The 25,273-nt window shown below is 40.2% G+C and overlaps 1 protein-coding gene across 3 annotated transcripts in view; it reads right to left on the bottom strand.

The window, feature by feature from the left end:
- Positions 1-425: 425 nt before the first annotated feature.
- Positions 426-25,273, bottom strand: part of Col12a1 (collagen, type XII, alpha 1) — a 122,155-nt gene continuing 97,307 nt past the window's right edge. For 2 of the 3 annotated variants that reach the window (XM_006510797.4, XM_006510800.4), the window contains 15 exons: positions 21,380-21,529; positions 19,133-19,210; positions 17,462-17,548; positions 15,788-15,841; positions 15,200-15,295; positions 14,355-14,408; positions 13,835-13,888; positions 11,253-11,306; positions 9,859-9,930; positions 6,769-6,804; positions 6,593-6,659; positions 5,832-6,020; positions 4,806-4,874; positions 3,639-3,809; positions 430-1,446 (listed from right to left, as the gene is read on the bottom strand). In XM_006510797.4, coding sequence (XP_006510860.1) covers positions 1,271-1,446; positions 3,639-3,809; positions 4,806-4,874; positions 5,832-6,020; positions 6,593-6,659; positions 6,769-6,804; positions 9,859-9,930; positions 11,253-11,306; positions 13,835-13,888; positions 14,355-14,408; positions 15,200-15,295; positions 15,788-15,841; positions 17,462-17,548; positions 19,133-19,210; positions 21,380-21,529 — 1,407 coding nt within the window. In that variant the 3' untranslated portion in view covers positions 430-1,270. Of the gene's footprint in view, positions 2,619-3,638; positions 3,810-4,805; positions 4,875-5,831; positions 6,021-6,592; positions 6,660-6,768; positions 6,805-9,858; positions 9,931-11,252; positions 11,307-13,834; positions 13,889-14,354; positions 14,409-15,199; positions 15,296-15,787; positions 15,842-17,461; positions 17,549-19,132; positions 19,211-21,379; positions 21,530-25,273 lie in introns of all 3 variants that reach the window. The other variant, NM_001290308.1, reaches the window with a different exon arrangement.

Genomic DNA, 25,273 nt, shown 5'->3' on the forward strand with positions numbered 1-25,273 from the left:
TTTAGGATGCTTTCATTTGTAAATGGAAAAGAAGGGTTTACCTAAATTAAACTTTTCCATTAAGGAATTTTCCTCTCTGCAATTAAATTTGCTATTGGGAAAAGTATAGGAAAGTAATTAAATGCATACAAAATTGTGTGGGCTGTAGATTATTTGGTTGTTTGGGGTCTCCTAGGTTACCTCATTATTTTTCCACCAGCCCACACATCCTCTACATTCCTAATAAAACCTTTGGAATCTGCTGGATTTTCTTCTAAGGCTCTCAGCACTCTATTCAATGACTTCACCATAGTATTTAAAATCTAAAGTTATTTAGCATAATTTAATAGTATTAACGAGATTTGTAGTTGTATCCAAGGATATGAAATTGTTTGTTGTAACAACCACTTGAGAAGCCCAAAAGGCCCCAAAGAAAAAGAATATGCCAGGTCAAATTTTCAGTAGTTTTATTGAAAAATGCCTCTTTTGTTTCAGAAATAAATAATATAAGGCAGTGAAATTCACAATCTGCAGTTAAAATATAAAAGCAGCAATTCTATGTTCATAGTCTTGCAAACATTTCCAACTGCTTTGATAACTAAGAAACATGTTTTGCAAAAAAAAAAAAAAAAAGTTCATTCTAAATATACAACACAAACATGCAATTCCATTTCTGCAGAATAATCTGCAATTTGGCATAAATGTTAGTGTGTCAAAACAAAGACGTCTAAAAGCGATATGGAACAGTATCCAGTTGATACAATAACTTCGGCTACGAGGCTTAAGGTCTGTGGTTGTTAAAAGACTAAAGAGCATTCTGTGCCCTAAAGCGTAACAGAAGGAAGGAAAGAAGGGAGAACTGCTGCAGTGAGCTGGTGTTCCCCTCCTTTTTGGTTTTAAGAGTGGAATGACTGGAAATGGGATGCAATTGAACTGCATTTGTTCTAAGAAAGATAAAGGCCCTTTCTGAATAGACAGCTGCTCTGGTTTCCAGGGCTTGCTGGGTAACCTAGAAGCTTGGCTGCCGCAGCCCACCCTGGACGCGTTCTCTCCATGCAGCTTCTGTGAAGAGCTTGTGTTGTAACCATTTGAACTGCAAAGGCATGGATGTCTACAGACTGTTGCCAGCTAGGCTGCCTGCAGAAACAAGATTCTCTACAGTCAGATCGGAGCACTTGTGGGTGAAGCGACGCAGAGAAAACATCACAGAAATGACGTACACTGCTGCTCTGTCTGACCTGTGATTGAGAATCCCAGCACCTCCCACCTCAGTGAACCCGTGATTTCAGGTTCACTGCCCAGGGCCTGGGCGCAGGGCTCGCCGCCAACGCATGTGATCAGGGTGCTGCTGGTCAGGCTCATCTGCACCGTAGTCATCCTCATATTCTGCTGTCCTCTCTGGCTCCACAGGCACGATGAAGGGCTCTCGTTCAGGCAGGTAGGCCCCACCCTCGGGCACATAAGGCTCTGTCCGATTCAACATTACAGTTATGGCATGACTTGGAAGGTATACACGCACAGCAAAAGTTAACTCATCACTGGAGGTGAGGGCACTCCACCCTTAATCTCACAACCATAAATAGATGCATTGCATTGCGGTGTTCCAATTATTTCCATGTGCACGTGTGCAGAGTGAATTTGGTGACCAAATAAGGAGTGCTGGACAGGGGAGTGGGGGACTCAAAGATCCAGCAGTAAACACAATCATTGCACAAAACCTGGGAAGGATCAGAAATTGGGCCAAAGAATTGTAAACACAATACCTAGGTAGGATTTTTGGCAAATCCCTAAATAACTGTTCATGACTTCAAACTTATCAGGTCAACAGATAACTTGGAGAGCTGAGGTCATGAAAAGTATTGGAGCCTAGAGACTGAACTCGGGGTGAAAGGAGATGTCGCCAGGTTTTGTACACTCCACGGTGTCCCCTATGGCTATGTCTCATGCAGAGTTACAGCCAGTGGGCAGGAACACCTGTGACTATAGCCAAAAAGGAAGGGATGTTGATTTTAAACTTTGGTTTGAAAAATTGCAGTTAAGAAACCCAAATAAAAATACACACAGAGAGTACTGAGAAGTCACATGCCCTGAACTCAGACACACTGCTAACAAGCAAGAGGGGATCAGATCCATTCTCTGTTATCACTGCAGAGAGCAAGCAGCCAGCAGGCTTTGGTGCAGAAGCGGGTTGTTGAGTTGTTACGAAATTTTAGTATACAGGATCACATTCAGATCGTGTACAAGCGACAATTAGTTTATTATTTACATAGGACATTTCTCTTCAACCAGGTTAATTGTCTGTCTCAACATGGCATGACTCTGTTGGTTAGTAGCTTATTAGGCGCCTCCTTCACAACCAGGGCTCCTCCTGGCTATGTTTGAACTTTTTAAAAGATGGTGTTCTACGTTACTGCTGAAAAGCATCAGGCGGACACCACTGCCCTTGTGTCATTCAAGTTAGTATGGAGTCTCCACCCTCCTGTATGATGCCGACCCAGTTCGTTAACCATATCTGCCGCGAGATTTCCATACAGACTCATTTTCTAATAAGCACGTGCGCAAACATCTCAGAAACAGGATTCTCATGTATTTCAAACTGTAAGCAGCACTGGAGACTTAGAAAATTTGTTAGCCGGAACCTGAAACAGGTCAAAGATGATAGTTTTTAAAAGTTGAATTACTATGCAAATATATATATATATATATACACATCCATCTATGTAAATGTTAAAGTATGTATATTTATATATCCATATATTTTCAGTTCACAAATGCCATAAGGCAGGGATAATTTAAATTTGCTTTACAAATAATTAAATTATAGTCTTGCAAATAGATTACATGGGATTATGCATTTGGATTCATTACTACTTTTGATCACATATAGTTATGCACATAAATATATAGATATATAGATATTGATATATCCAACTACTCATGCACTACTTGCTAGTAGCAAACCATATCAAACAGCAGTATCATTTTTTAAACTTGCAAGATGCATGAGGATGCACTAATGAAAAACTAACCATTGATCATAACATGAGAGTCTTTCTATCCAGACCAGTATACACCCCAGTTCTCACATCCCCCAAGGTCAGGCATGAGATGCGTCTGCAGTCTACAACTGTGCAACACTAGAATTTCACTAACAGCCCTATAAAAATATTAAGCTACAGATTTGATAAGCAGCAATTCTACGGCTGGCGCATGACAGTGAATTCTTTCACTTGTCTGCATTTTGTTTGCTATTATATGTAGATTGGATTGCAGAAATAATTTTCATATATATTTTCAGCATTCTATAACACTATTTCATTTTTTTAGTCTCTCTGTTCCTTTAGGTAAAAATAATAAATAAAAAGAAAGGAAAGAAAAAAAAAAAAGAAACCTAATGAATTGGTAGCATTCATTTAACTCCCCAAAGAGTTGTAGAGAAGTTAATGGTGTGGTTTGGCAAATCCAGAAATACAGGAGGGGAAAATGGTCACTTAAATCCTAATTATGGAAAGTGTTTTGTGCTTTAGAAGACTGTCGCATACTCAAAATACAGAACCGAAAATGTTGGCATCTCCACGAGATCCCTATCTCGACCTGCCTTCAATCCTAGGGCTCTTTATTTCTGGGAAACTGGAGTCCTTATGATGGCAGCAACATACCTGGATAGCCTTGCCCATTGTACGGGATGCTGGCACACTGGGATGAATCACAATATCCAGGAGGACCTGGAGGGCCTCGGATACCTGAGTTTCCTGGACGACCAGGGGGACCAGGAGGGCCTCTTGAACCTGTAGACCCTGGTGGACCCGTTCGGGATTCGCCTTGTGGACCTAGTGTGAAGCAAAATAATAATAATAATAATAATAATAATAATAATATATTTCCATTTCTTGTCAAAAACACCTGAGGCAGATTCCAATACTCATGGGTAAAGTGGTGCTTCATATGATTGACATAAATGTAAAGATTTCGCCACAGGGCTTGCATTAAGTGTAAAGATACAGAAACTTCAGAAAAAGAAGAAAAACATGGAGCAGCAAGATGGCTTGGAAAGTAAAGGTGCTTGCTGCCAAGCCTGACAATCAGAGTTAAGTTCCCAGGACCCACAAAGTGGAAGAAAAGAACCAACTCCCACAAATTGTTCTCTGACCTCAACATGCACACCATGGACATGTGTACCACACATACACACACACATGCACACACAGACAAGATAGATAGATAGATAGATAGATAGATAGATAGATAGATAGATAGATAGATAGATAGATGATAGATAAATGATAGATAGATTAGATGAAATATAGATGATATAGATAGATAGATAGATAGATAGATAGATAGATAGATAGATAGATAGATAGATAGATAGAATAAAGGATTTCTTAACTTTAAATAAAAAAGAGAAGGATCATTTTGAACCTAGTCAAAACAATGCATAAAACAACTCAGACAGCTACTGTTTCCTTATAGCTTGTTGGAGAAATGCTGTCAATGAAAATTTGTGTCAAGTCTTTAAATTGTTCTCACTCTAATAACCCCATATTGAAGAATACTACACACAATAGTAATTGGAGAGAACAAAGTAAACAAAACAAAACAAGCAAACAAATACCACGGAGAGTCCCGAATAAAACATGTACTCCTCAATGTCAGACGCATTCACCCCCTTCTTATACCACAGCGGCCTGGTAGAGTGAGACTTTCACAAGGCTACATCCAAACTCAACTTTTTTGCTAAAAATCCCACCATGTTGGTACAAAGCTGATACCATGAAGTTGCCTTTTTTACATGCTTTCCTAGTCTGATGTCTTAACAAACCTACCTGGGGGCCCAGGCGGTCCTCGGGGTCCTTGAGACCCAGTACCCCTTTCACCTTTCTCTCCAGGCAAACCTGCAAGAAGCCAATCAATCAATCAATAAATCAATCAATAGAAATTTAAAAGGGAAGGAAAATGAAAGCATGGGAAAATTTTATCTGGAAACATGTTTTTTCATCTTAAATAATAATTCAAGTAAGTCATTTCCTTAGTGAAAACAGAACCTAATTTTTCCCAGAAGTTCACTCCTTAAGCCAAATTCTTTCTAGACATTTGTGTAATTCCAGATTCATAGCCAAGAAGCAAATCTGGCTGAAAGTCAGAGGGAAATTATTTGAAGGATACAAATATGCCTAATATATTGTCAAATAGTAATTAAAACCAGAAATCTTAGTGAAGGCCCTTCAGGTAGACTTTAGGAGCTGTGTGGGCACGGCAGTCACACCATTAGATAGTCGGGTTATATAACTCTTAAAGTAAGCATCCTAAAACATCTGGAAGTAGAGAAATCCCATTTTTCTTTTTTTGCCCCTTTGAATTTCATTTATCTACCATGAAATTAAAGTGAAACAAATATCCAAGAAGCAGGGCCAGTCCTGAATGAAGGAATAGAAGGAATTTGGACCAAGTGCCCTTGGTTGCTGCTCAGTTCTTGCCACAGCCACAGCCCTTAGTAAGACTGGTGCCTGATTCCTTCTGCCAAGACACTACTTCCCACCAGAGCCACAAGAAAAATCAATGGATAGAAATATCTCCAGTGAGATCTGCTGACTACGGGGTCCATTTTCTCACACTCCTATTGCTGGGATTACAGATGTCTGCGCACTTCCAGTTACTAAACAGGAAAGGTGGCTCCCAAACTGCTCTTCTGGACTGTCCAAATAACAGTGAAGTGGTATGTCAAATTCTGCCTTCTAAATGCTTTCAACCTGCCCCAATCCCTCACACACACACACACACACACACACACACACACACACACACACACACAAGCCCTTCCTTTATCGCTATAAAAAGTCATAAAGGCCGACCTCGTTCACCAGGGGGTCCTTGCATCCCAGGTGTGCCAGGGAATCCTGGTCGACCCCCAGGCCCTGGTTCTCCTCTGGCTCCAGCACTGCCAGGGGGCCCTGGAGGCCCTGGTGGGCCAGGCTGGTTTCGACTTGAGTGGTAATCATTTGGAATCTGATTCAGCATCTGATTGAATCTGCTCATCTGGCCTATAGAGAGAAAGAGTTGTTAGAAAGAAACCCAGGAAGGGAGGCGGCACATAGGGGAGCTGTTTTCTCTTAGCACCTAGCTCTTGTGCTCTAATAAGTTCCCTCATTAAAAATGAGATGCATCAGCCACCCAGTAGAAAGTGACCCTTGATCAGCAGTCATCCAAAATGCTGGCCTCAAGCCACAAGCTTTGGTACAAATAAGTAAGACTTATCAGAAGGTGGTAACTCTTTGAAATACATTGCCTTTCTGTGTGTCAGAGGAAGTCACTCAAAAGTTATTATTTTGGGGGCTTCGTTTCCAAGCCCAGTGATTCACTGGATTTAGAACATGATCACGGACCTCTCTTTTCTTACAAACAAATTAAGAAATTTGTGGGCTGTGTTCCTCAGGACTGTGCTGTGAGAAGCACTAATGAAACTTCAGAGGACGAGCCCTGAGTTTCAAGGCTAGCTTGCGCTCCATCTTCAGGCATGGCGCTGTACTAGTGTGAAACATTTCCAATCAACTCTGTGACTCAATTTCCTGTATTTTCTCTTTAGCCGTTGTTCAAATGGTGAAGAGCTAATTACCACTGATCAGTTGTTCGCAGACTTGTCTTGCAACCGCTCGCATCATGTTCTGGGAAGCGATGTCTCCCTGGTTAATTAATTTTAAAAATAATCATTAAAATATTATTTCTATAACTTCAGAGTTAAGTGTTTAAACACTTGAAAGAAAATGAAGTCTAATTTTAAGAAATACATACCCTATCACCTTTTTCTCCTTTTAAGCCAGATTGACCCTGAAACACAGATATGTTATATTTTAGAAACAGCAAGAGATGATCTAAAATAGTTGTTCTCAACCTTCCTAATGCTGTGACCTTTTAATACAGTAGCTCATGTTTTAGTGACACCCAAACCATAAAATTATTTTGTTGCATCTTCATAACTATAATTTTGATACTGTTTTAATCATAGTGTAAACATCTGCTATGCAGGATATCTGATATGCAACCCCTTCCTTGTTCTTTGATGTGCAAGGGGGTAAGGACCCATAAGCTGAGAACCTCTGATCTAAAATGGACAGCCACGATGATATGAGGGCAGAGTCTGTCGTCTGATAAACCAGCAATGTGGTGCATCACATTAAAACCACACCACTAACATTTTCCTTTACTATAAAAATAACCTAATCTCCCACCAACTGGGGCCTTCCAAAGCCTTGCTCAGACGTGAGTTTTAGAACAACAGTTACAAAAGCTATGTGCCGTTCACCACGTAGACTTGCAACTGCAACGTGCGCTTGAACTCAAACTGCACTTGAACTAGCAATTTAAGTTACCATGGTTACTTAGCTCAGTTGCCTATTGTGAAATACACAAAAGCCTGACATCCACTCACTTCCTAGAAGAACCAGTAAAGGACTTCCTGTCAGCTCCCTGGATAAATGTGGAGCTCATTCTTCCTCCAATTAGTTTTTGTACATTGGATAGAAAAGAAAACAGATGTTTTTGTCTCTTAATTGATCTCACATCCAAACAACCACATAATCTTTATCACACTCCATCAGAAGCCCATCCCTGTCCAAGAAAGATCCTTGGAGGGCCCGAACTTCCTATCTTCTCGTAGTATTTCTTTCAAACTGCAAACTACCATTGCAGAAGGAACATCCAAGTCATTAACAAATTTGATAGTGGGATGCTATTCCAGCCAACTCAACTTGTACTGTTTCCATGGAAACTAATGAGTTCTAATCCCGGCTTAGTGTAATGATTCCGATATCCTCTTAACTGACCTCCCTCCTTCCTGCTTTTGCTCTTGATAGCCTATTCTTGATACAGATGCCAGAATGGGAATTTTAAAGAAAAAGTAGATTTTCTCACTTGTTTGCCCTGAGACATGAATGACGTACAGTGAATTATAGTTATTGTAAGAAAAACTTGTGCTTGGCTTCCTCATTACAAAAAGAATTAATTTTTTGTGGGACTGCTAATATTGAATATGGAACTTTATGAAACTACAGTTATTATTTTTTATTTCTTGCTCCTCTGAAATGTTTCTGACTTAAATTTTCAATTTGTTCCTACTCTAAATTGTTTAAGCTTTTTGAGAAATTGACACATGGGTACTGCATTTTGATCATTATCTCCCCACAACTCCTCTCATGTATACCACTACTCCTTCTCAATTATTACTCCTTCTCTATTACTCACACACACACACACACACACACACAAATACACACACACACTTATACACATAAACGCACACAAGCACACATACTCATACAAACACACACTCATACACACACACATAAATACACACTTATACACACACTCGTACACATACACACACACATGAGTTCATTTAATGTTTCTCATATGTGCATGTTTTAGAGTGACCACTTGACTGCCTATAGCCATTGACTGCCTATAGATCTTCATTTAGGGGTGAGGCCTTGTGAAATCCCCCAATACATGTTGGCACATCACATGGTATTGTCTTGTTTAGACAACAATATTGTCAAAAATTCACAGAAATAACTTCCCTGTCATCATGTCTGTGATCTTGTAGAAGCATTTTTACTCCCAGTCACTAGCAATCACATCTCAGCTAAAAGCAGTAGGATGTTCTGGCCCTCTGCTTGTCTAAGTTAGCCTCATCTAGCCTCATCTAATACAAAGTAAAACAAGAAGGGTGTGAAGCCCAATGGCCATTTCAAATACTTGTGGATATGTTAGAAACTCCAAATTCAATCGAAACATACTAATTTGAAAGTGCATGCTAGGTGTGGTACTATTGCAATTCTTATTCCTAACCAAAAGAGTGAGGAGGAGAGAGAGAGAGAGCTAAACCAGGTATAAACTGAGAAAGGGTCACACTAGAAAAAGTAAAATAACCAGCTTAAGTTTGGCCTCTGATGTATTTGTTTGTGCTAAGTGTTGAACCAATGGCCCTGCACAGGCTAAGCTGACACCCCAGCACTGAGCTACACCCTCAGTCTAATAAAGAATTTTTTATGCACATGCACGTGTGTGGTGAGAGCATTTGCACATACATATGCAGACGTGTTCCACAGCATACATGTGGAGGCCTTGGGTGTTCATCCTTAACTTCCACATGATTTGAGACACGGTCTCTTTGCTGTTTGTCCACTATGGATGCCAGATACCTTACCTAAGAGCTTCCAGGGACCCTCCCATTTCTTCCTCCCATCTCTCTGCAGGAACACTGAGAGGGCAGATACTCCTGCTACATGTGCAGGTTTTGTAAGTATCCTGGAAACTCAAACTTAGATCCTCATGCTTGGATGGCTAGCATTTTTACCCTCTAAGCCATCTCCCTAAGCCCCAATAAACACTTTTAAGACTGGTCTGATGCTCCAGAATCCTCAGTTATGGAGCAAGAAAAGAAAATGGTATATCTGGGTAGTGGGTATCAAAGGGTTAACATTCCTCCATTGAGAATGAAGGCGCCCTGCACTCTGATCATGTATTTTTATGTCTTAAACAGCATACCATTTATAAATTAAAAAAGAGAATGATTTTGCTGACCCAGCTCTGAAGCTTAGAGTGTTTATACAGTGCAGAAAAATGTGTCTTGGCTCACAATCCCTTCCTCCTTTTAAAGAAACCAAGGACCACAATTTTCATCCCAGGATATTATAGCAGCCCAGCAGGGGGAAGAAAAGTCTTCAGAACCGTTCCCGAGTCAAATCTATGGGTTTATCGTGGTTTCAGCAGCTGCTCCTACATATTTATGGCTGAGATAATCTAAATATGCCCAAGCCTTGGGATTCTCATTTGTCCACATCCACAGGAGAATGGAATCAGTCGACATGCAAAACTACTTACAGGTCTGCCATGGTCTCCAGGTTTTCCTGGTTTCCCACTTGGCCCTGTGACTCCTGGAGAGCCTGGGCTTCCCTACAACCACAGACCAAGAAAGCCAAGGTTATGACAAGGAAAAAATCCTAGCCACAGTAACTGAAGAATTGCAGCCAGACTTAAAACCGTTTAAAAGAAGCAGGATGCCATTACACAGTAAGGAAGAGGAAAGCCACGTTTTAAGGTAACATGAGGGGAGAAATCTTGGGATTTCTGTCTGAAATGTATCTTGAGACCAACAGAAAAATACATGCATACCTATAACCAGATTCACAATTCATAGACTAAAATCTCAGTACATTTGTTGCAAAGGCATATTTACAGAATAAAAACTCCTAATTTTTTAGTTTATTTCTGAAAATAAATAAATAACTAAATAAATCCTCCAAAAGACAGGGGTGGAAATGTTGACTAGTGGGGGATTAAGAAGGTGGCTGAGTTTATCCTCCTTTAGCCTCTCTTCCAGAGACCATAGAAGAGTCTAGAAATCCTTACTCCTCAGGGACATTCCCGAGGCTCCAAGTCTCTCCCTCCAGTCAGCACTCCTCATCCCACCAAAACCACAAGAATCTCTCCCTGTTGCTTTTAAGTCTAATTGCAAGCATTTCTGCTCTATATCTACTGGGCTATTTATAATATGATATCCAATACATCATGTTCTAAAGCCTACCACTTCTATTAAATAGAATCATAGATTTTATAAAATATTTCCCTAAATGTATGCAAAGTTGAGCTCTGTAGTAAATAGTTAGGCTTATTATTTATTTAAACTGTTCTTACATGAAAACACATGTATTAAATATAAATAGTAAAATCAAATAAACATATGTTCTGGAATCTTTCAATCCTGCCATGCAGACAGGGGGGCATAGCCAGTGTTTCTATCTCATTGTAACATCACCTATAGATTGTTCTACTTGAAAAAAATTTCAGAATCTATCTTCAGCTTAATCTACACAAGGCATAAGACCACCCTTTGTTTAAGATGTAGATAAAACCTACCTCCTCAGAATGACCAGTGGTTGCTCATTAATATTGTCCTTAACATTTAAATGTCACAGAGCTCAGATTCAGGAGGTGACCACTGAGGAACTGAGTCTAATATCTCACTGAAGAGAAAAATCAAGAGACCAACCAGACAGTGCCCAGGTCAGTCTGAGATTTTTCTGAAACAGAACTTGAAAAAGCATCTGTATTTTGACACATCTGTTTTCTCTAGAACATTTTGACTCATAAATCAAAAACAAATGGCTTCTGGATCAATATTCCCCATAGCACAGAGGGGGGAAACTCAAAATGGGAGGAAAGGAAAAGGAGGCTGGAGACCGTGGTCAGGGCAGTGTAACCCTCTCAGCTCTTACCGGTGGCCCCGGGGGACCTCTGGGCCCCATTGCACCATCTTTTCCAGTGAAACCCTGTTGTAAGAATGAAAGTACAGGTTAGGAAGGAAACAAGCATGTGGAATGAGGCTAAATAGATCACTAAGGGTGATAGGGTCATAAGAAGGGCTGAGTACATGGTGGTGTTTGGTAGCTAAGCTTTCAGTATGAAGACCAGCATTCCAAAATAACAACAATAACAACGACAAAAAAAAAAAAACCCTCATTTCAATTTACATTATACTTTTACTGAGTAATTAGTTCCTATGCTCATTCATTTGTATACTACAAGCAAAATTAGTTCAAATGCCAAACTAATATTTTTCAAAGAAGGCAGATTCTAAAATTTTAAGATTTTAAAAGAAAGATTTTAAGAAATTCTAAGATTTTAAAAGTACAAAAAGAGATGAAGGGAGACTGCCTCTGCTGATTGAAGCCACCCTCAGAAACTCAAACTGCCTTAGCTGCCCTACACTCAAAAAGGAAAGGAAGTCTTCTATTCTCTCAGCCAGAGTTAAATGTTCTCCCTTCATGACAGGGCCGAGCTATGTCAGTGTGAGCAGCAAGGAAAGGGCAGGCGCATCTCCCTGCAGGGCTGCCCTTTGGCTCCTGTGTCCACACTGGTTTGCTCTTTCCCTCTGTACAGTGCCAAATGACCTCTGTCTGGAGTGAGTCACCCTGCTACCTAGTTAGTGTTCATTCGCAACACCAGATCTCTGAAACCCAGCCGAGGACTTCTGAGTCAGTTTGCTGTTTATGCTTGCTGCATTCCTCAGTCAGAAGTGATTTTTGTCCCATTTTCCACAGAGAATAAAAATGATCAGTACCAGGCAATGGTGACTCCGCGCCTGCAATTCTAGCATTTGGGAGGCTGAGACAGGAGGATTGCTGTGAGTTCTGGGCCAGCTTGGTTTTGAAAAAATCAAACCATGGAAGAATTATGTTGTCCATAATTATTCAGCCTCTGTATTTCTGCTTACTTCACAATAGCAGAAACTTAGTTTTCTTTTAAGGGAGTTTTAGAAATACTCCCATATCCCCCAAAACAAATCTTTTCAGAAACTTAAAGGGATAAACTTTCAGTTTGCTTTCTGAAGAAGTTATGTCCGCTTAACAAATACCAGGCTTGGAGTCCATCTGATACAAAACCAACATTACTTCTGAGAGCCACTTAAGAAACCAAAGTGTTCCAGTAGCTCTGATAGGCCTGGTCTTCCATCCAAACAGATCCAAGTGCTACCACAGCACTCTCTCTCGCTCGCTCTCTCTCTCTCTCTCTCCCCTTGTAGGGAGGATCAGACTTTTAATGATCTAGTCATGCTTAGAACTTCCTGGCCACCTGTTTCTTTGAAGGAACATACCTAAATTGGGATGAGGGGGATTTAATTTGATGTCCTTAAATGGGCTATCTCAAGCCACCTGCAGTCACCATGCTTTACCTCTTAGCTTCACTTCTGACTGCAAGCCTGCAACAGTCGTTACTATAACCACCCGAATCAATCACGGTGTCAGAAGAGACTAGGGACCACTTCATATAAATTAGATACAAGTACATGGGGTTCTTCTGTGGTCCCCACTATACCTGCAGAACCTGACTCACCAGGGTCCTCTTCCTCACCTTCCTCCTGCTTCCCTCTCTTACTTCCTGCCACTTTCTTATTTATTTCTTATTTTTGTTAGCCAAAATCCCCATACCGACAGCTTCTCTCACTGTGTGAAACAGTGTATGTCCTCCCTGCTCACTGTGCCTGCTTTTAGCCTCAGAGGCAGCTCACTAAGCCATCGGCACATGAGTAGGGCCATGGAAGAAACGTGGGAATTGGTTCTTAAATCGTTGCCTCATTTTCATCCCAAGAGATAAGAGTGGTCTGTCCACAATGTTGGACATGGGTTGGAGTTTCATGGGTTGGAGGGGGAAATGTGCAGATCTTCCTAACCCCTCACCCTTCTCGGTGCAATGGTGACAGTATTGGCTTCCTGATTGCCAACCTCAAGACCGCACCATCACCATCTGAAACACACACTGGGCCCCACCATTACCATCTGAAGCACACACTGGGATGGGTTGTGATGTGCACAGCGAGCCCTTGACAGCAAATCAGCTCACTGCCACTTTCTCAGTGGCTGTAGTCACCTTTGTTTTCTTATTGGAAAGGCTGGAGTTCATTTGTATTCTCACTGTTGCTCTTCATTATACAGTAAAAATTGAACAATACTGCCCAAATTCAGCATTGTCAAAAGATGCTGAAGTGCCAATATGTCACTTGAGTCTCCAAACTCCTCATTGGAGTCTATGACTTGCTCTTTGACTTGTGTGTTTCTTCCAAGTGTCAGAAAAAGCACAGAAACAACCCTCGGGAGCATGTCACACACTATTCTGGGTTACCTTGGTGAAGTATTGCTCCTACTGAGTGACACCTCCTTGCCAGTGATTGCTGATGCTGGATGGTCCACCAATACCATCTTTGAAACCTCTCACAAGATATATGAGCTCCACCTCTCCAATCATGCAAACAGGATTGGGGGGGTCTGTAATTAAAACATATTCATGGCCCAAAACTTACTCTGTCTCCTGGTGGTCCCATTGGTCCTGGTGGGCCAGGTAATCCTGGGGTTCCCTACACAGAAGGGAGCAAGCAATTAGTGTGCAGTAATACACTGTTTATGTAAAAGAAAAAAATTATTCTTAGTGTTCTTCAAAATGTCTTCAAACAAAGTTTGAGGGCTCTAAAAAGAAACAGAAGACTATGGCCAAACACAGGGCCAGGCATATAGACATTGGTCAGCTAGGAGGTATTAGAATTAAACAGTATACCCTTGAAAAGTAAGAACAGAGTATGAAATTCAAGTCCAGAGAAGCACACACGTGAGCCACCCTTCACTATTTAATCTTGGTTTGCTTCTTTTTAATTAATTAATTTTCATATAATATATTCTGATCATGATTTGCCTTTTCTCCAGCTCCTCCCTGCTTCTCCCCACCCAACAAACTCCACCTCCCCTCTCAAACAAATTTGTAACACTCAAAAGACAACTTTGTCAACAGAGCATTACAGGTAAGAAGAGGTAATTTTGAGAACTCACTGTCCGTCCCGGAAGGCCTGGCTCTCCTGCATCACCTTTCATTCCCTGGCGACCCTAGAGTGGGCAGTGAGAAGATGGTTCTCAGGTATTATGGAAATTAAGTTTAAAAGAAGGAATTGAGTCACTTATGCATTTTTATCATTTTATAGGTATGATGTAGGGATTCAGAGACAAGCACGTAAGTCTATTTTAAAGGAACATGAATGAACCCTCCCCTTCATTAACACTCACTTTCTATCCAGCAAATGTCATTTTGTACTTTCTACTTAATGTTATGATGCTGTTATACAGACTTGGGACAATATATCTACATTAAAAGAACATAGTTTAACAAAAGTGACATATACATTACTTTCAGGAAGTTTCTGAGAGACCAAATAAATAGAACAATTTTTCATAGTTACTGATTGCATGTCTGATTTACACATCTAAAATAATATTCATCAGATGACACCAGCTGAGTAGCTAGCCTTGCATTCTCCTAGAAAACATTTGCACTCAGAACAACATAGAAAATACTGCACGTAAACCAGTCCGAGTGGCTCAGGCCTGGCATCCCAGCTGCTCAAAAGACTGAGATAGGAGAATCACAAGTTCAAGTCCTGAACTGACCACAGAGTAAGCTCAAAACCCTGTCTCAAAATAAGAAGCTTATAACAGGTCGGGGCGTTAGCTCAACGGTAGAGAGCTTGCATAGCATCTGTGAGGCTCTAGGTCCAAAACCTTATACCAAAAATTGCTGAGGGGAGACACGACAAAACAAGGAAAGGAAGAAAAAATGTGTTCCATTTAAATACATTGTTAACCCAACATTTTCATTTACTATAGAAAGCTTTTATGTTTACCTGTTCGCCCGGAATGGAGAGTCCATTGGGTCCCTGGGGGCCTGGAGGACCTTGAGGGCCTGGAGGGCCAGTATCTCCACGGGGACCTGGGGGCCCCTAAAATATATGAGAAAAGTGAAAGATGAAAAGGTTGATGTAAGAACCTTTAAGAACAGTAAGAAGGGTCAGAAACCTCTCGTCATAGCCTGACGGCATGATTACTTAGTCTTCACCAACAGTTTAAAATACATACGTGTATAAAACTCTATTGAGGCCACACCCTTTCATTCCCTTTACTACACCTTCAGGAAGTGGTGCCATGAATTCACAACAAAACCTACATTTCAACAAATGTCCTTTTAAAGGTGGTCTTTTTAAAGTAAAAACCATTATATAATATGTGCTATATCTGTATTCACATATTCCCATGAGTTCAAATTTCCACTATGTTGAATCTACACTCCTTGTTCATAATGTCTGAAGCCAAGAACTGTGATGTGACTTGATGTTACTAAACCAAAAGTAAGTGGCCCAAGGTCAAAGACCACCTCCAAGGGGATTTAAACAACTTGATATCCATGACTCCTTGGAGCATTAAAATGTACTTACAACTGCCCCATTGATGCCTCTTTCACCTCTGGGACCTTTTGCGCCAGGTCCTCCCTAAAACACATAAAAAGAACACATTTTGGTGTAAGCATAAGGAATTCAGAAATTGATACATAAAAAACAGTGTTTCAAGAAGTAATATGCTCGCTAAACGGTCAATACTTACACAGATACTTGCAAAATATTAAAGGAAAGTTATCATGTTATGGCCAGGATGCAGCTCTATGGCAAACCCTTGCCTAGCATGGACAAAGCTCAGGTTTGAGCCCCAGCATGGCTAAGAAATAAATTTGTATCATATAAACACACAGGCAAAGAGAATTTGAAAACTGCACATTCTATGTTTCTTCTTGTTATATTCACAGCACTTGAATAAAAAGAAAAGTGCATTTGAGGATTATATGAATTATATTCTGCAAGGAAACTACTCAAATGTCTCAGGACCTCAGAGCGTGTGCTTACAAACAAGAATTCAAGGAACAACAAATAAAACCAAAAAAAAAAAAAAAAAATGATAGTGACATCAGAAAATGGTACCTCAATACTAGAGAAAAAAACAGAGAAATGTCTATCAGATCCAAGACATATTCCAGGTGAATCTCAGATTTTTGATACTAATTCCAGGGACATTTTAAATCCATATATAAAAGGTGCTTTGTAATTAACCTAAAATCAAGTTATTTTCTATAACCCCAGTATCATACAGACTGGTGTTCTCAGTATCTGAGTTGCTCCTATATCAATAATTTATTTTCTTAAAAAGCCAATGAGGTTAAAGCAATCACTTGTATTCCACAGTAGGGCTCAAGTCGGGTATTACAAATCAGGCCTAATCCAAAAAGATACACACTGATGGACCAATGCACTCTAGGGTAACTGCAGTCTTCAATGTTTCACTTTGCATTTTTCTTAGTCTCTCATCCCCATCACATAGTATCTAGTCATAGCCTCAGCATTCAAATTAGTCCACACTCTAGTACTTGCTCCCAGAGCTTATACCATGACCATATATTTGTCATCTTAACATGTTCACACCATGAGGTGTGCCTGCTATGTCAGGTACATATGTTCTAAGTTCTACGTAAGTTGTTCTTGGTCAGCCTTCCAAACCATGGTTATTCATACAAGAAACTTTAAGGAAATATAGTACACTTCCAAGTGCTTATATTTACAGATGGAAACCCAAACTTGTGTTTTTAAGAGAAAAAGTCTTGAAGAGAGCCAATACCTGAGTAGCTAGAGAAATGGTCTGAGCACTAGAATAGAACTCTCTTGTTTTTGAAATGAAATTGTGATCACATTTACTAATTTATTTGTTGGGGGGACACATTGTGAAATCCAGAGGACAATGTGCATGAGTTAGCCCTTTCATTCTACCTTGTGGATGTTAAGGATAAGACACACGTCATTCGGTTAGGCGGTAAACACCTTTACCCACTGATTCATCTTACCAGCTCCCTAATTTTCTTCTTGATTTACTTCATTTCAGATCTCAAAATATATTATGAATATACATTATAAAGATGGCTGGAAGTTTAGCATACTCCAGCATTGAAAACACTGAAATGGATAAAAAGCATTTTATGGCCGCCATACTGACAAACAGGTGATTCCCCCCTTCCAAAACAACTTTCAAAACAAAACAGCAATAAGCAACTATGTGTGTTTCCTTACTGCAGGGCCCGGAGGGCCTGGAGGTCCAACGCTGTCCTGGGTACACGTGCAAGCATTCGGAAGGGCAGGGCATTTTGCTTCATCTCTCTGAAATTTTGAAATGATCATTTACATATAAACTCAGTGAGACACAGAGGGTGACATCTCACCCACCAGCCCTACCTACACACATGAGAATCTGCTTCCCAACTGGAACAAGTAACTGCTAGTTAATCATAGCTTAGAAAGAGTCTAACGTTAGAATTTGCTCAGCTCCTTTGTGCTATGCTTGAGCAACCCACACATAACAAAGTAATGTTAATAAGATTAGCAGAAGCCCTGGTAATTTAGCCCAGTTTTCTTGATTCCCTGTTATAGAAAATGATGCGTATCTTTAAAAAAAAAAACCTCAACTCCTATTTTGTTCAGGAAAAAAAAATGCAAAGCCCTTTCCATAGTCTCCACAACTCTTCTGCTCTGTAAACCAGCGTATGTGTCTCACTGTGGGCCAGGTCCTGCTTTACCGTCTCATGTCTCAGATAGCTAGAGCACACTGTGAGAGTTATAGTTAGCGTGTCTTCCTCTACCAGCCACACAGCTTGCTCCCTCGCTCCACTGGGGCCTCTGCTTAACTCTCTTATCACTGAAAGTTGATGGCGCCTCCATCACTCCCCATGCCTTTACCTGTGCTTGGTTTGCATACCAAGGCCCCTGCTCTGCAACAGAACCCAGATCATACTTAGGTTATCTTAGAAGTATTTGTTCCGGGACCTCCAGAAAACACCAAAGCCTAAAGATACTAAAGTCACTCATATAAAATACTCTAGGTTTTGCATGTAGCCTAAGTATATCCTCCTGCATGCTTCAGATCATGTCTAATTACTTAGTATAATATGTGTTAGGAATAGCTGTTACATTATGCTATTTAGGAAGTGATAGCAGTAAAAATGTCTGTGTGAGGTTGACAAATATCCCAGTTAGGAAAGCAGTAGAGCAAAAAGTATGCTTATAAGTTCAGTAGATTCAGTCTCTTTAATATTTCCAGTCTGTATTTGGTTAAGCCCACACAGGAGAAGTCCAGACTCACGGAAAGCCAATGCATCTAATTTTTAATTTCTCTAACTGGCTTTCACAGATACTCACCTTTTACTGCAACAACCCTGTCATATTGAAGAGTTGATGGTTTACAATAAATGTTCACTAAATATTTAATAGTATACATTTATCTGGCAGATGTGTGCAGCTGTGCTTGCCAAAATCACCAACACTGAACTTTATAATTATTATCTACACACCACATGTATGTATGCATGCATGTATGTATGTATGTATGAATGTATGCATTCCTTCCATCAAAAGATCCATAGTAACCCAGAAAAGTGATAGCTTATTTAGTAAAAGGCTGTTAAGCAGTGGGAGGTCTGCAGTAAGTAGGTTTATCAGACACATTGACTCAGCATGATTTTCCTGGCTGTTGTTGAGAGAATTTCCAGATATGGTCTTGTACATTCCTATCCTTCGAGCAAAAGGTCACGTGAGCCCTGGCCTGAGCTGTGGTAACTGAAGAGCACACACACATTGCACGTCCCTGGGCTCCAATCTGCAGCTCTTGAGTGCTATTTCCTCTCTCAGGCCATTTGCATGAGAAGAGCTCTGTCTTGGGGGTTTAAAGCCAGGGCAGGGCTTACTCACCCTAGAGGGAATATCACAGCATCTGTCTCTACTGGTCCACACTGGGCTGCAGACAATGTCAAAGCTCTGGATTTGGAACTGCAAATGACCAACAGAAACATCAGCTAAGGAAGATGGTTTAAACATTTTGTTTTTATTTAGTAATCATTTTATTTGTTTACATTTCAATTGTTATCCCCCTTCCCGGTCTCCCTTCCACAAACCCCCTACCCCAACCCACTCCCTTTTGCGTGTAAAATGGTTTAAACATGTAAATATCACCAATTTGAGGTAGAGTCTCTCAAGAGCTTACACTTTTGAGAGCATTGTGATGCTCATGTGGTGAGGAAAATCATTAAAACTGTAAGTCTCAAAGAGACGGAAAGAGGAACTGCATTGACCAGCCCCTATTCCTGATCCACAGGCTGAAAAGAAATGTTTGATTGAGGTATTTAAGAACATTCCTTTCTGTCTTTAGATTAATCTAAATACTACCCACAATTAAATCAATCTTTTAAAGTGTGTCTTTGTAGAAACGTTACATTAAAGAAACTGCCACCCTATTCTATGATTGATGATATTTGCTTTAGAAATTATTATCTAGGAATAGACTAATAATTTTGTTTTGTTTTGTTGGGTTGTTTTGTTTTGTTTTGTTTTGTTTTGTTTTGTTTTGAGGAGGGGTTTCTGTGTGTAGACCTGGCTGCCCTGGAACTCACTTTGTAGGCCAGCCTGGCCTCAGACTCAGAAATCTGCCTGCCTCTGCCTCTGCCTCTGCCTCTGCCTCTGCCTCTGCCTCTGCCTCTGCCTCTGCCTCTGCCTCTGCCTCTGCCTCTGCCTCTGCCTCTGCCTCTGCCTCTGCCTCTCTGCCTCTGCCTCTCTGCCTCTGCCTCTCTGCCTCTGCCTCTCTGCCTCTGCCTCTCTGCCTCTGCCTCTCTGCCTCTGCCTCTGCCTCTGCCTCTGCCTCTGCCTCTGCCTCTGCCTCTGCCTCTGCCTCTGCCTCTGCCTCTGCCTCTGCCTCTGCCTCTGCCTCTGCCTCTGCCTCTGCCTCCAAGTGCTGGGATTAACGGTGTGCACCACCACTGCCTGGCAAAATAGTCTAAAAAATTTTAAAGCCCTCAAATGAGCTATTTCAGTGAAGCATATGCCTGTCTTTTTAGAATTTAAAAGGAAAAATACTGTCTAGATGCAGCCATGCTTTGAAAAATCTGATGATCTCTTCTTTCCTGGAGCCAAAAGCTATCAACTCTACAAACTACAATACTTTCTTCAGTAGAGGGAATTCAAACTGTAAACCTAGTCAAAAACCCATGACTGAGGAGGTTTTAAGCCCTAGGGGTGAGCTTAATACGGTTCTTAAGTTGTCATGGTAATAATCTGCCTTCTAAATATTTATAGACAAATACTATCCCCAGCTTTAATCAGAGAAGTTTCTCTTTGCAACGAATGGCAGTGAATGCAGAGATACATGGCTGCTGAAGGCGCTCAGAATATGTGATGGGGAGCACTCAGTCCTGAGCGGAACATTTAGGCCACCCCCTCCCCCAGGGCCTCCTTCTATGTCCTCCTCCATGGCCCAGGAAAAATTGCAGAAGAGAGGGTGGAAAGAATGTGAGACCTGGAAGACAGGGATAAGAGCTAGGAAATGTCCCCTGAGTATCATACAGCCAAAGCAGTCAAGTCACCATGACTATGGCTGTTTGCAACTGGCCTGCTTATCAATCAGGGATCAGCAAGAGAGTCACGCGGCCCTGCCTCTCCCTGATGAACTACTAGCTACTGATAAATGTTGGGAGAAGGGAAGACATGTTCTTCAGTTATGTAACCCCTGATGAGTCCAACAGATACCAGTGACTAGTTCCAAACTATGGTCACAAACTCAATGCCCTTTCTTCCCCCTACCCCTAAAAAGGGAATACACAAATTCAGGCTAACAATTATTTTGGGGGAAAAAAATATCGTGATCTTGCTGGGTATGTAAGCAGTTATCTGTCTTGTTTCTTTCCAGCATGACCTTGTTTGAAAAGATTACATGATGTTTCTTGGTGCCTGGATGTCTTATTGTGACTGCAGTAGTAAAAAGATATGTTATCATATTATCTCAGTAGCACGTTTTCTGAGTGTAACTTTCCACACTTTCAAACTCACTAACAAATTAAAACTCACTGAGGGGAAAAAAAAGCAAATAAAATTCACTGATTTAGAGAACACCGTGTCCACCTTACCATGAGGCGCTAAGCAGCAAAGGCCTCGCAGCGCTTTACTTACTGTGGCTGACTTCCTCTCTCCTTTAAGAAGTTTTCCAAGAATTTCGTAGCCATCAGTTGTTATATTTCCAGCTTCTTTGATGTCTTTTTCTATAATTTCATAGCAGTCAATATAAATCTTAACACTCTTTGAGGTCACTACAATATGGACCTAAAAAGATAAGTAATCTTCATTATAAAATTTCTCTCAAAAAAATAAGCTGACTTCTGCATTGCTTTATACCAATTCTTTATAAATTGTTTCTTTTTTACTTATTCTACTCTCATACAATACATCAAGACTGCAGTTTCTCTTCCCTCTACTCCCAGTTTTCCCCCAACCTCCCCTCCCCAGCCCCAGATTGATTACAAAAACTGTTTCTTAAACCATTTTATCCCAAGTCAAGAGTCTTGGGTTAAAAAGTCCAAGAACCTAGGTTTTAAAATCAATGCTGTCATATGAAACTTTACTAGACACTGACTGCATTTCAGAGTCTGTCACCCATGTACATGGGTAAAATTCCATATTTCCCCACTATGTACTCTCACTGAGACAAACAGAGAGGATGCAGTGCATGAAAGAATTTTGTAAACTGTAAAACAATGATCTAAACAGACGATAGTAGACCACTAATATATTTCATTCAATACAAAGGAGCTGTAGATATCTTCCACAAAGGTCAATTCTGATTCATTCACCACCATCTCTTCACTATGTATCTTTCGGCTTTCTCTAACATAGTAAGAGCAAGCACATCATCTATAGGTAAACCCAGAAATCAGCACAACTCAAGATTCATTTAAAGAAAAAAAAAAAAAAAAACGCCTATTGATTGTATTGCATCTGCTATTAAATGGGGACATTAGGAAATCTATTGGTACAGAAATTCAGCAAAACGCTTGTATTGAAGCAAGGAAAAGAATGATTGGGACAAAGTGTTGCCTTCACACTTAGACTCATGGATCCCACTATCTCAGCACAAATACTTAAGCAAGAACTTGATGGTTACTGTGAAAAGTTTGACAGACAGATGAAAAAGAGCGGAAGTACTGCTCTGAAGCAGGTAGAATGGGAAGAATTTCTAAAGGTTTATTTTAAAACTAAATATTTTTTCCTACAAGGAGCCATCACCGAAGGACTGGCTCATAACATCTGTGATAAATAGGAATTTCATGTTTTTATATACAAGTGATTCATAGCTTACTAAAAATAAAGTTTAAACATCCGTGAGATAATCAACTAGCACTGATCTCAAGAACATCGCATAAGCATTCCCAGGATATTTAGTATCTAATAAATAATTTTAAGAAATTTATTGGTTCTTATGAACAACCACACAAACAAATGTTCACCAGGGTTATTTCAAAATCAAAAGGATTTTAATTTGTATCATTCAAAATACACTCATCTTTCACTGCGAACCATAAGACAGCACATCCTGAGAATACATTTCGCTCTAATCTCTTCACCCCTCTTACTGCATTTTAAACTTATGCAAATTACATTTCATTGCCGATTCTTGATCTGTAGCTCACTGGCCAAAGAATTCAGGATTATGATCGCCTGCATTGGGCCTGAAGAAGATTGGCCTGTCTTCAGTCAAGCATGGATAGGGAGGACTCACAGGACCAGAGCCTACCCTGCTTAAAAGCTACTGGCTACTTGTAGACTTGGGGGTAGGGCAGGAGTTGTCTTCAATATATGCCACATGTGAGTATTCCAGACCACAATGGATACTTTGAAGCTCATGGTCACAGAAACGGTTCTGGTTTAACTCAACTGGTCTCGAGATAAAACACAAGGACATGAGTGTGAGAAAGGGATTTGTGAAGAGGACTTGGACTGGTAGGAGCAGGAGGGAGAAAAGAGAGTGAGAGGTGAGAGTGACCCAGATGGCATTATATACATATATGAAATTGTCAAGAAGAAAACTTATAAGAGTTATAAGTCAGTCAGCCACATGTCCTTATGGATTAAGTTATATAATTGGGTAGAGAGAGTTACTGGAGAGATAACTCAATTGTTACGAATACTTGCTGCTTTTCTAAAGGATCTAATTTCCTTCCTGGACACCCAAATGATGGCTAACAACCACCTGTAATTCTAGTTCAATAGAATCTGACACCCTTTTCTGGCCTCTTTGAGCACCTTCCATGCATGCAATACTCATACTCACAGGTAAATATGCATATGCACAAATTAAATTAAATTAAATTAAATAGTAAAGTATGTTGAATAGGAAAAAGAAAGGAAATGAAAACAATAGAGTATGAAGAAAATAAAGTTCTTTATGGTCTGGTACAGCCTACCACAGACAAAGGTTACCCTCTGACTTAATCAAAAAAGTTTCTCTTCGAAGTGAATGAAGGTGAATGAACAAGATGCTGAGAACAAAGGATGATTGAGGGCTCCGCCCTAAATAAGACATTTGCACCACTCCCTTAAAGCTCAGAGAGCCCCATGGAAGAAGAGGCAGAAAGAATGTACAACCCAGGAGATAAAGAGCAGAGCTACAAAAGCTAAGCGGGGCACGGTCATGGCAATCCTGCACTCACAACAGTGTGTCCACTGGCACTGCGCCCAAAGATGTAAGCCCCTCCTAAACTTCAACTATGAGTAAGGAACAAGATCACAGCACCTGGCACTTACTGTTGATCTAATGGCAACCACCAGTCTGATGGTTAGTTCCAAACTTAAGGTCATGCAAATGGCCCAAATTAAACTCTGATGAGCATTAAACTAATCAAAGCTCAAATGCCTAAGTACAGGGGAATGCCCGGGCCAGGAAACTGGAGTGGGTGGGTTGGGGAGCAAGGCAGGGGGTGGGGGGTAGGGTATAAGGGACTTTCGGAGAGGAAAATAAGAAAAGGGATAGCATTTGAAATGTAAATGAAGAAAATCTCTAATAAAAAAAATAACATTTAAAAAAAATTTTTTTAAGTAAAAATGAGAAAGAAACTGAAAAAACAGGGAGTATATATGTATTTATATATATATAATTTCATATGTGTATTAAATTTCATATGAGCATATACATAGCATATGTATGTATATGTTCATATGAAATTTAACATATATAAAATTGTCAAACAAAAAATTATTAATAAAAAAGAAGATAAAGATAAGTGAACAGAGAGAATTTGGGAAAAGAAAGAGCCAATGAAAAGAAAGAAATATGAAAAATATGAACACTTCTCTAGAAAAACAAACAGTACAAGGAAGGTAATGCCAAGAAAAATTTATCTTCATTTGCAATAATTAATTACTATCAGTAAAGATCTCTCAAAGTACTACTCTTTTGGCTTAAATAAAATGGATGGTTCCATGAAAGTTGGGAATTTTAAAATAGCTACAAAATGTTTACAAGTTGTTCAGGAGATTAGATTCTTAGCATCTCCAGTAACTGTGAAAGAAAAGTAAATTCATCTCAGCTTGCTATTCAATTGTAATTGTAAAAGCCTTATCAATGAGCCAAGGCTGTTCCTAAGAATGTTGCCAGAATCAACATCTCCTCCTGGATAAGGATGAGCCAAAGCCAATCATATCCCCAAAATTTGCTTTCCCAAGGAGGAACTTATTTACTGCATTGCACCAAAATCTGCAAATTTTTAAGCAAGATAGACTATACTACAGCACTTGGAATTGGTTTTTTTTTTCTCTCTCTGTGGCTGTGTTGCCATCTACATCACTGTTGGCTTCCACAGCCATAAGAGAGCCTCTTGTCTCTTTAAGCTAGATTAGAAAAGCCCTTCTCCATCCGTATCAAGAATCTATAACTACCTATTCTATTGTGGATGGATAGGAGAGGGTTGAATTGGAGGATTAAACAGAAGGGAAAAAGGGATGAGGGAGGAAATATGGGGAGAGACAGCTTAAACAAAAGGACATCTGAGGGCTCATACAGAAACCTAATAC

Source organism: Mus musculus, chromosome 9, assembly GCF_000001635.26.
Source record: "Mus musculus strain C57BL/6J chromosome 9, GRCm38.p6 C57BL/6J".
NCBI classification, from domain to species: Eukaryota; Metazoa; Chordata; class Mammalia; order Rodentia; family Muridae; genus Mus; species Mus musculus.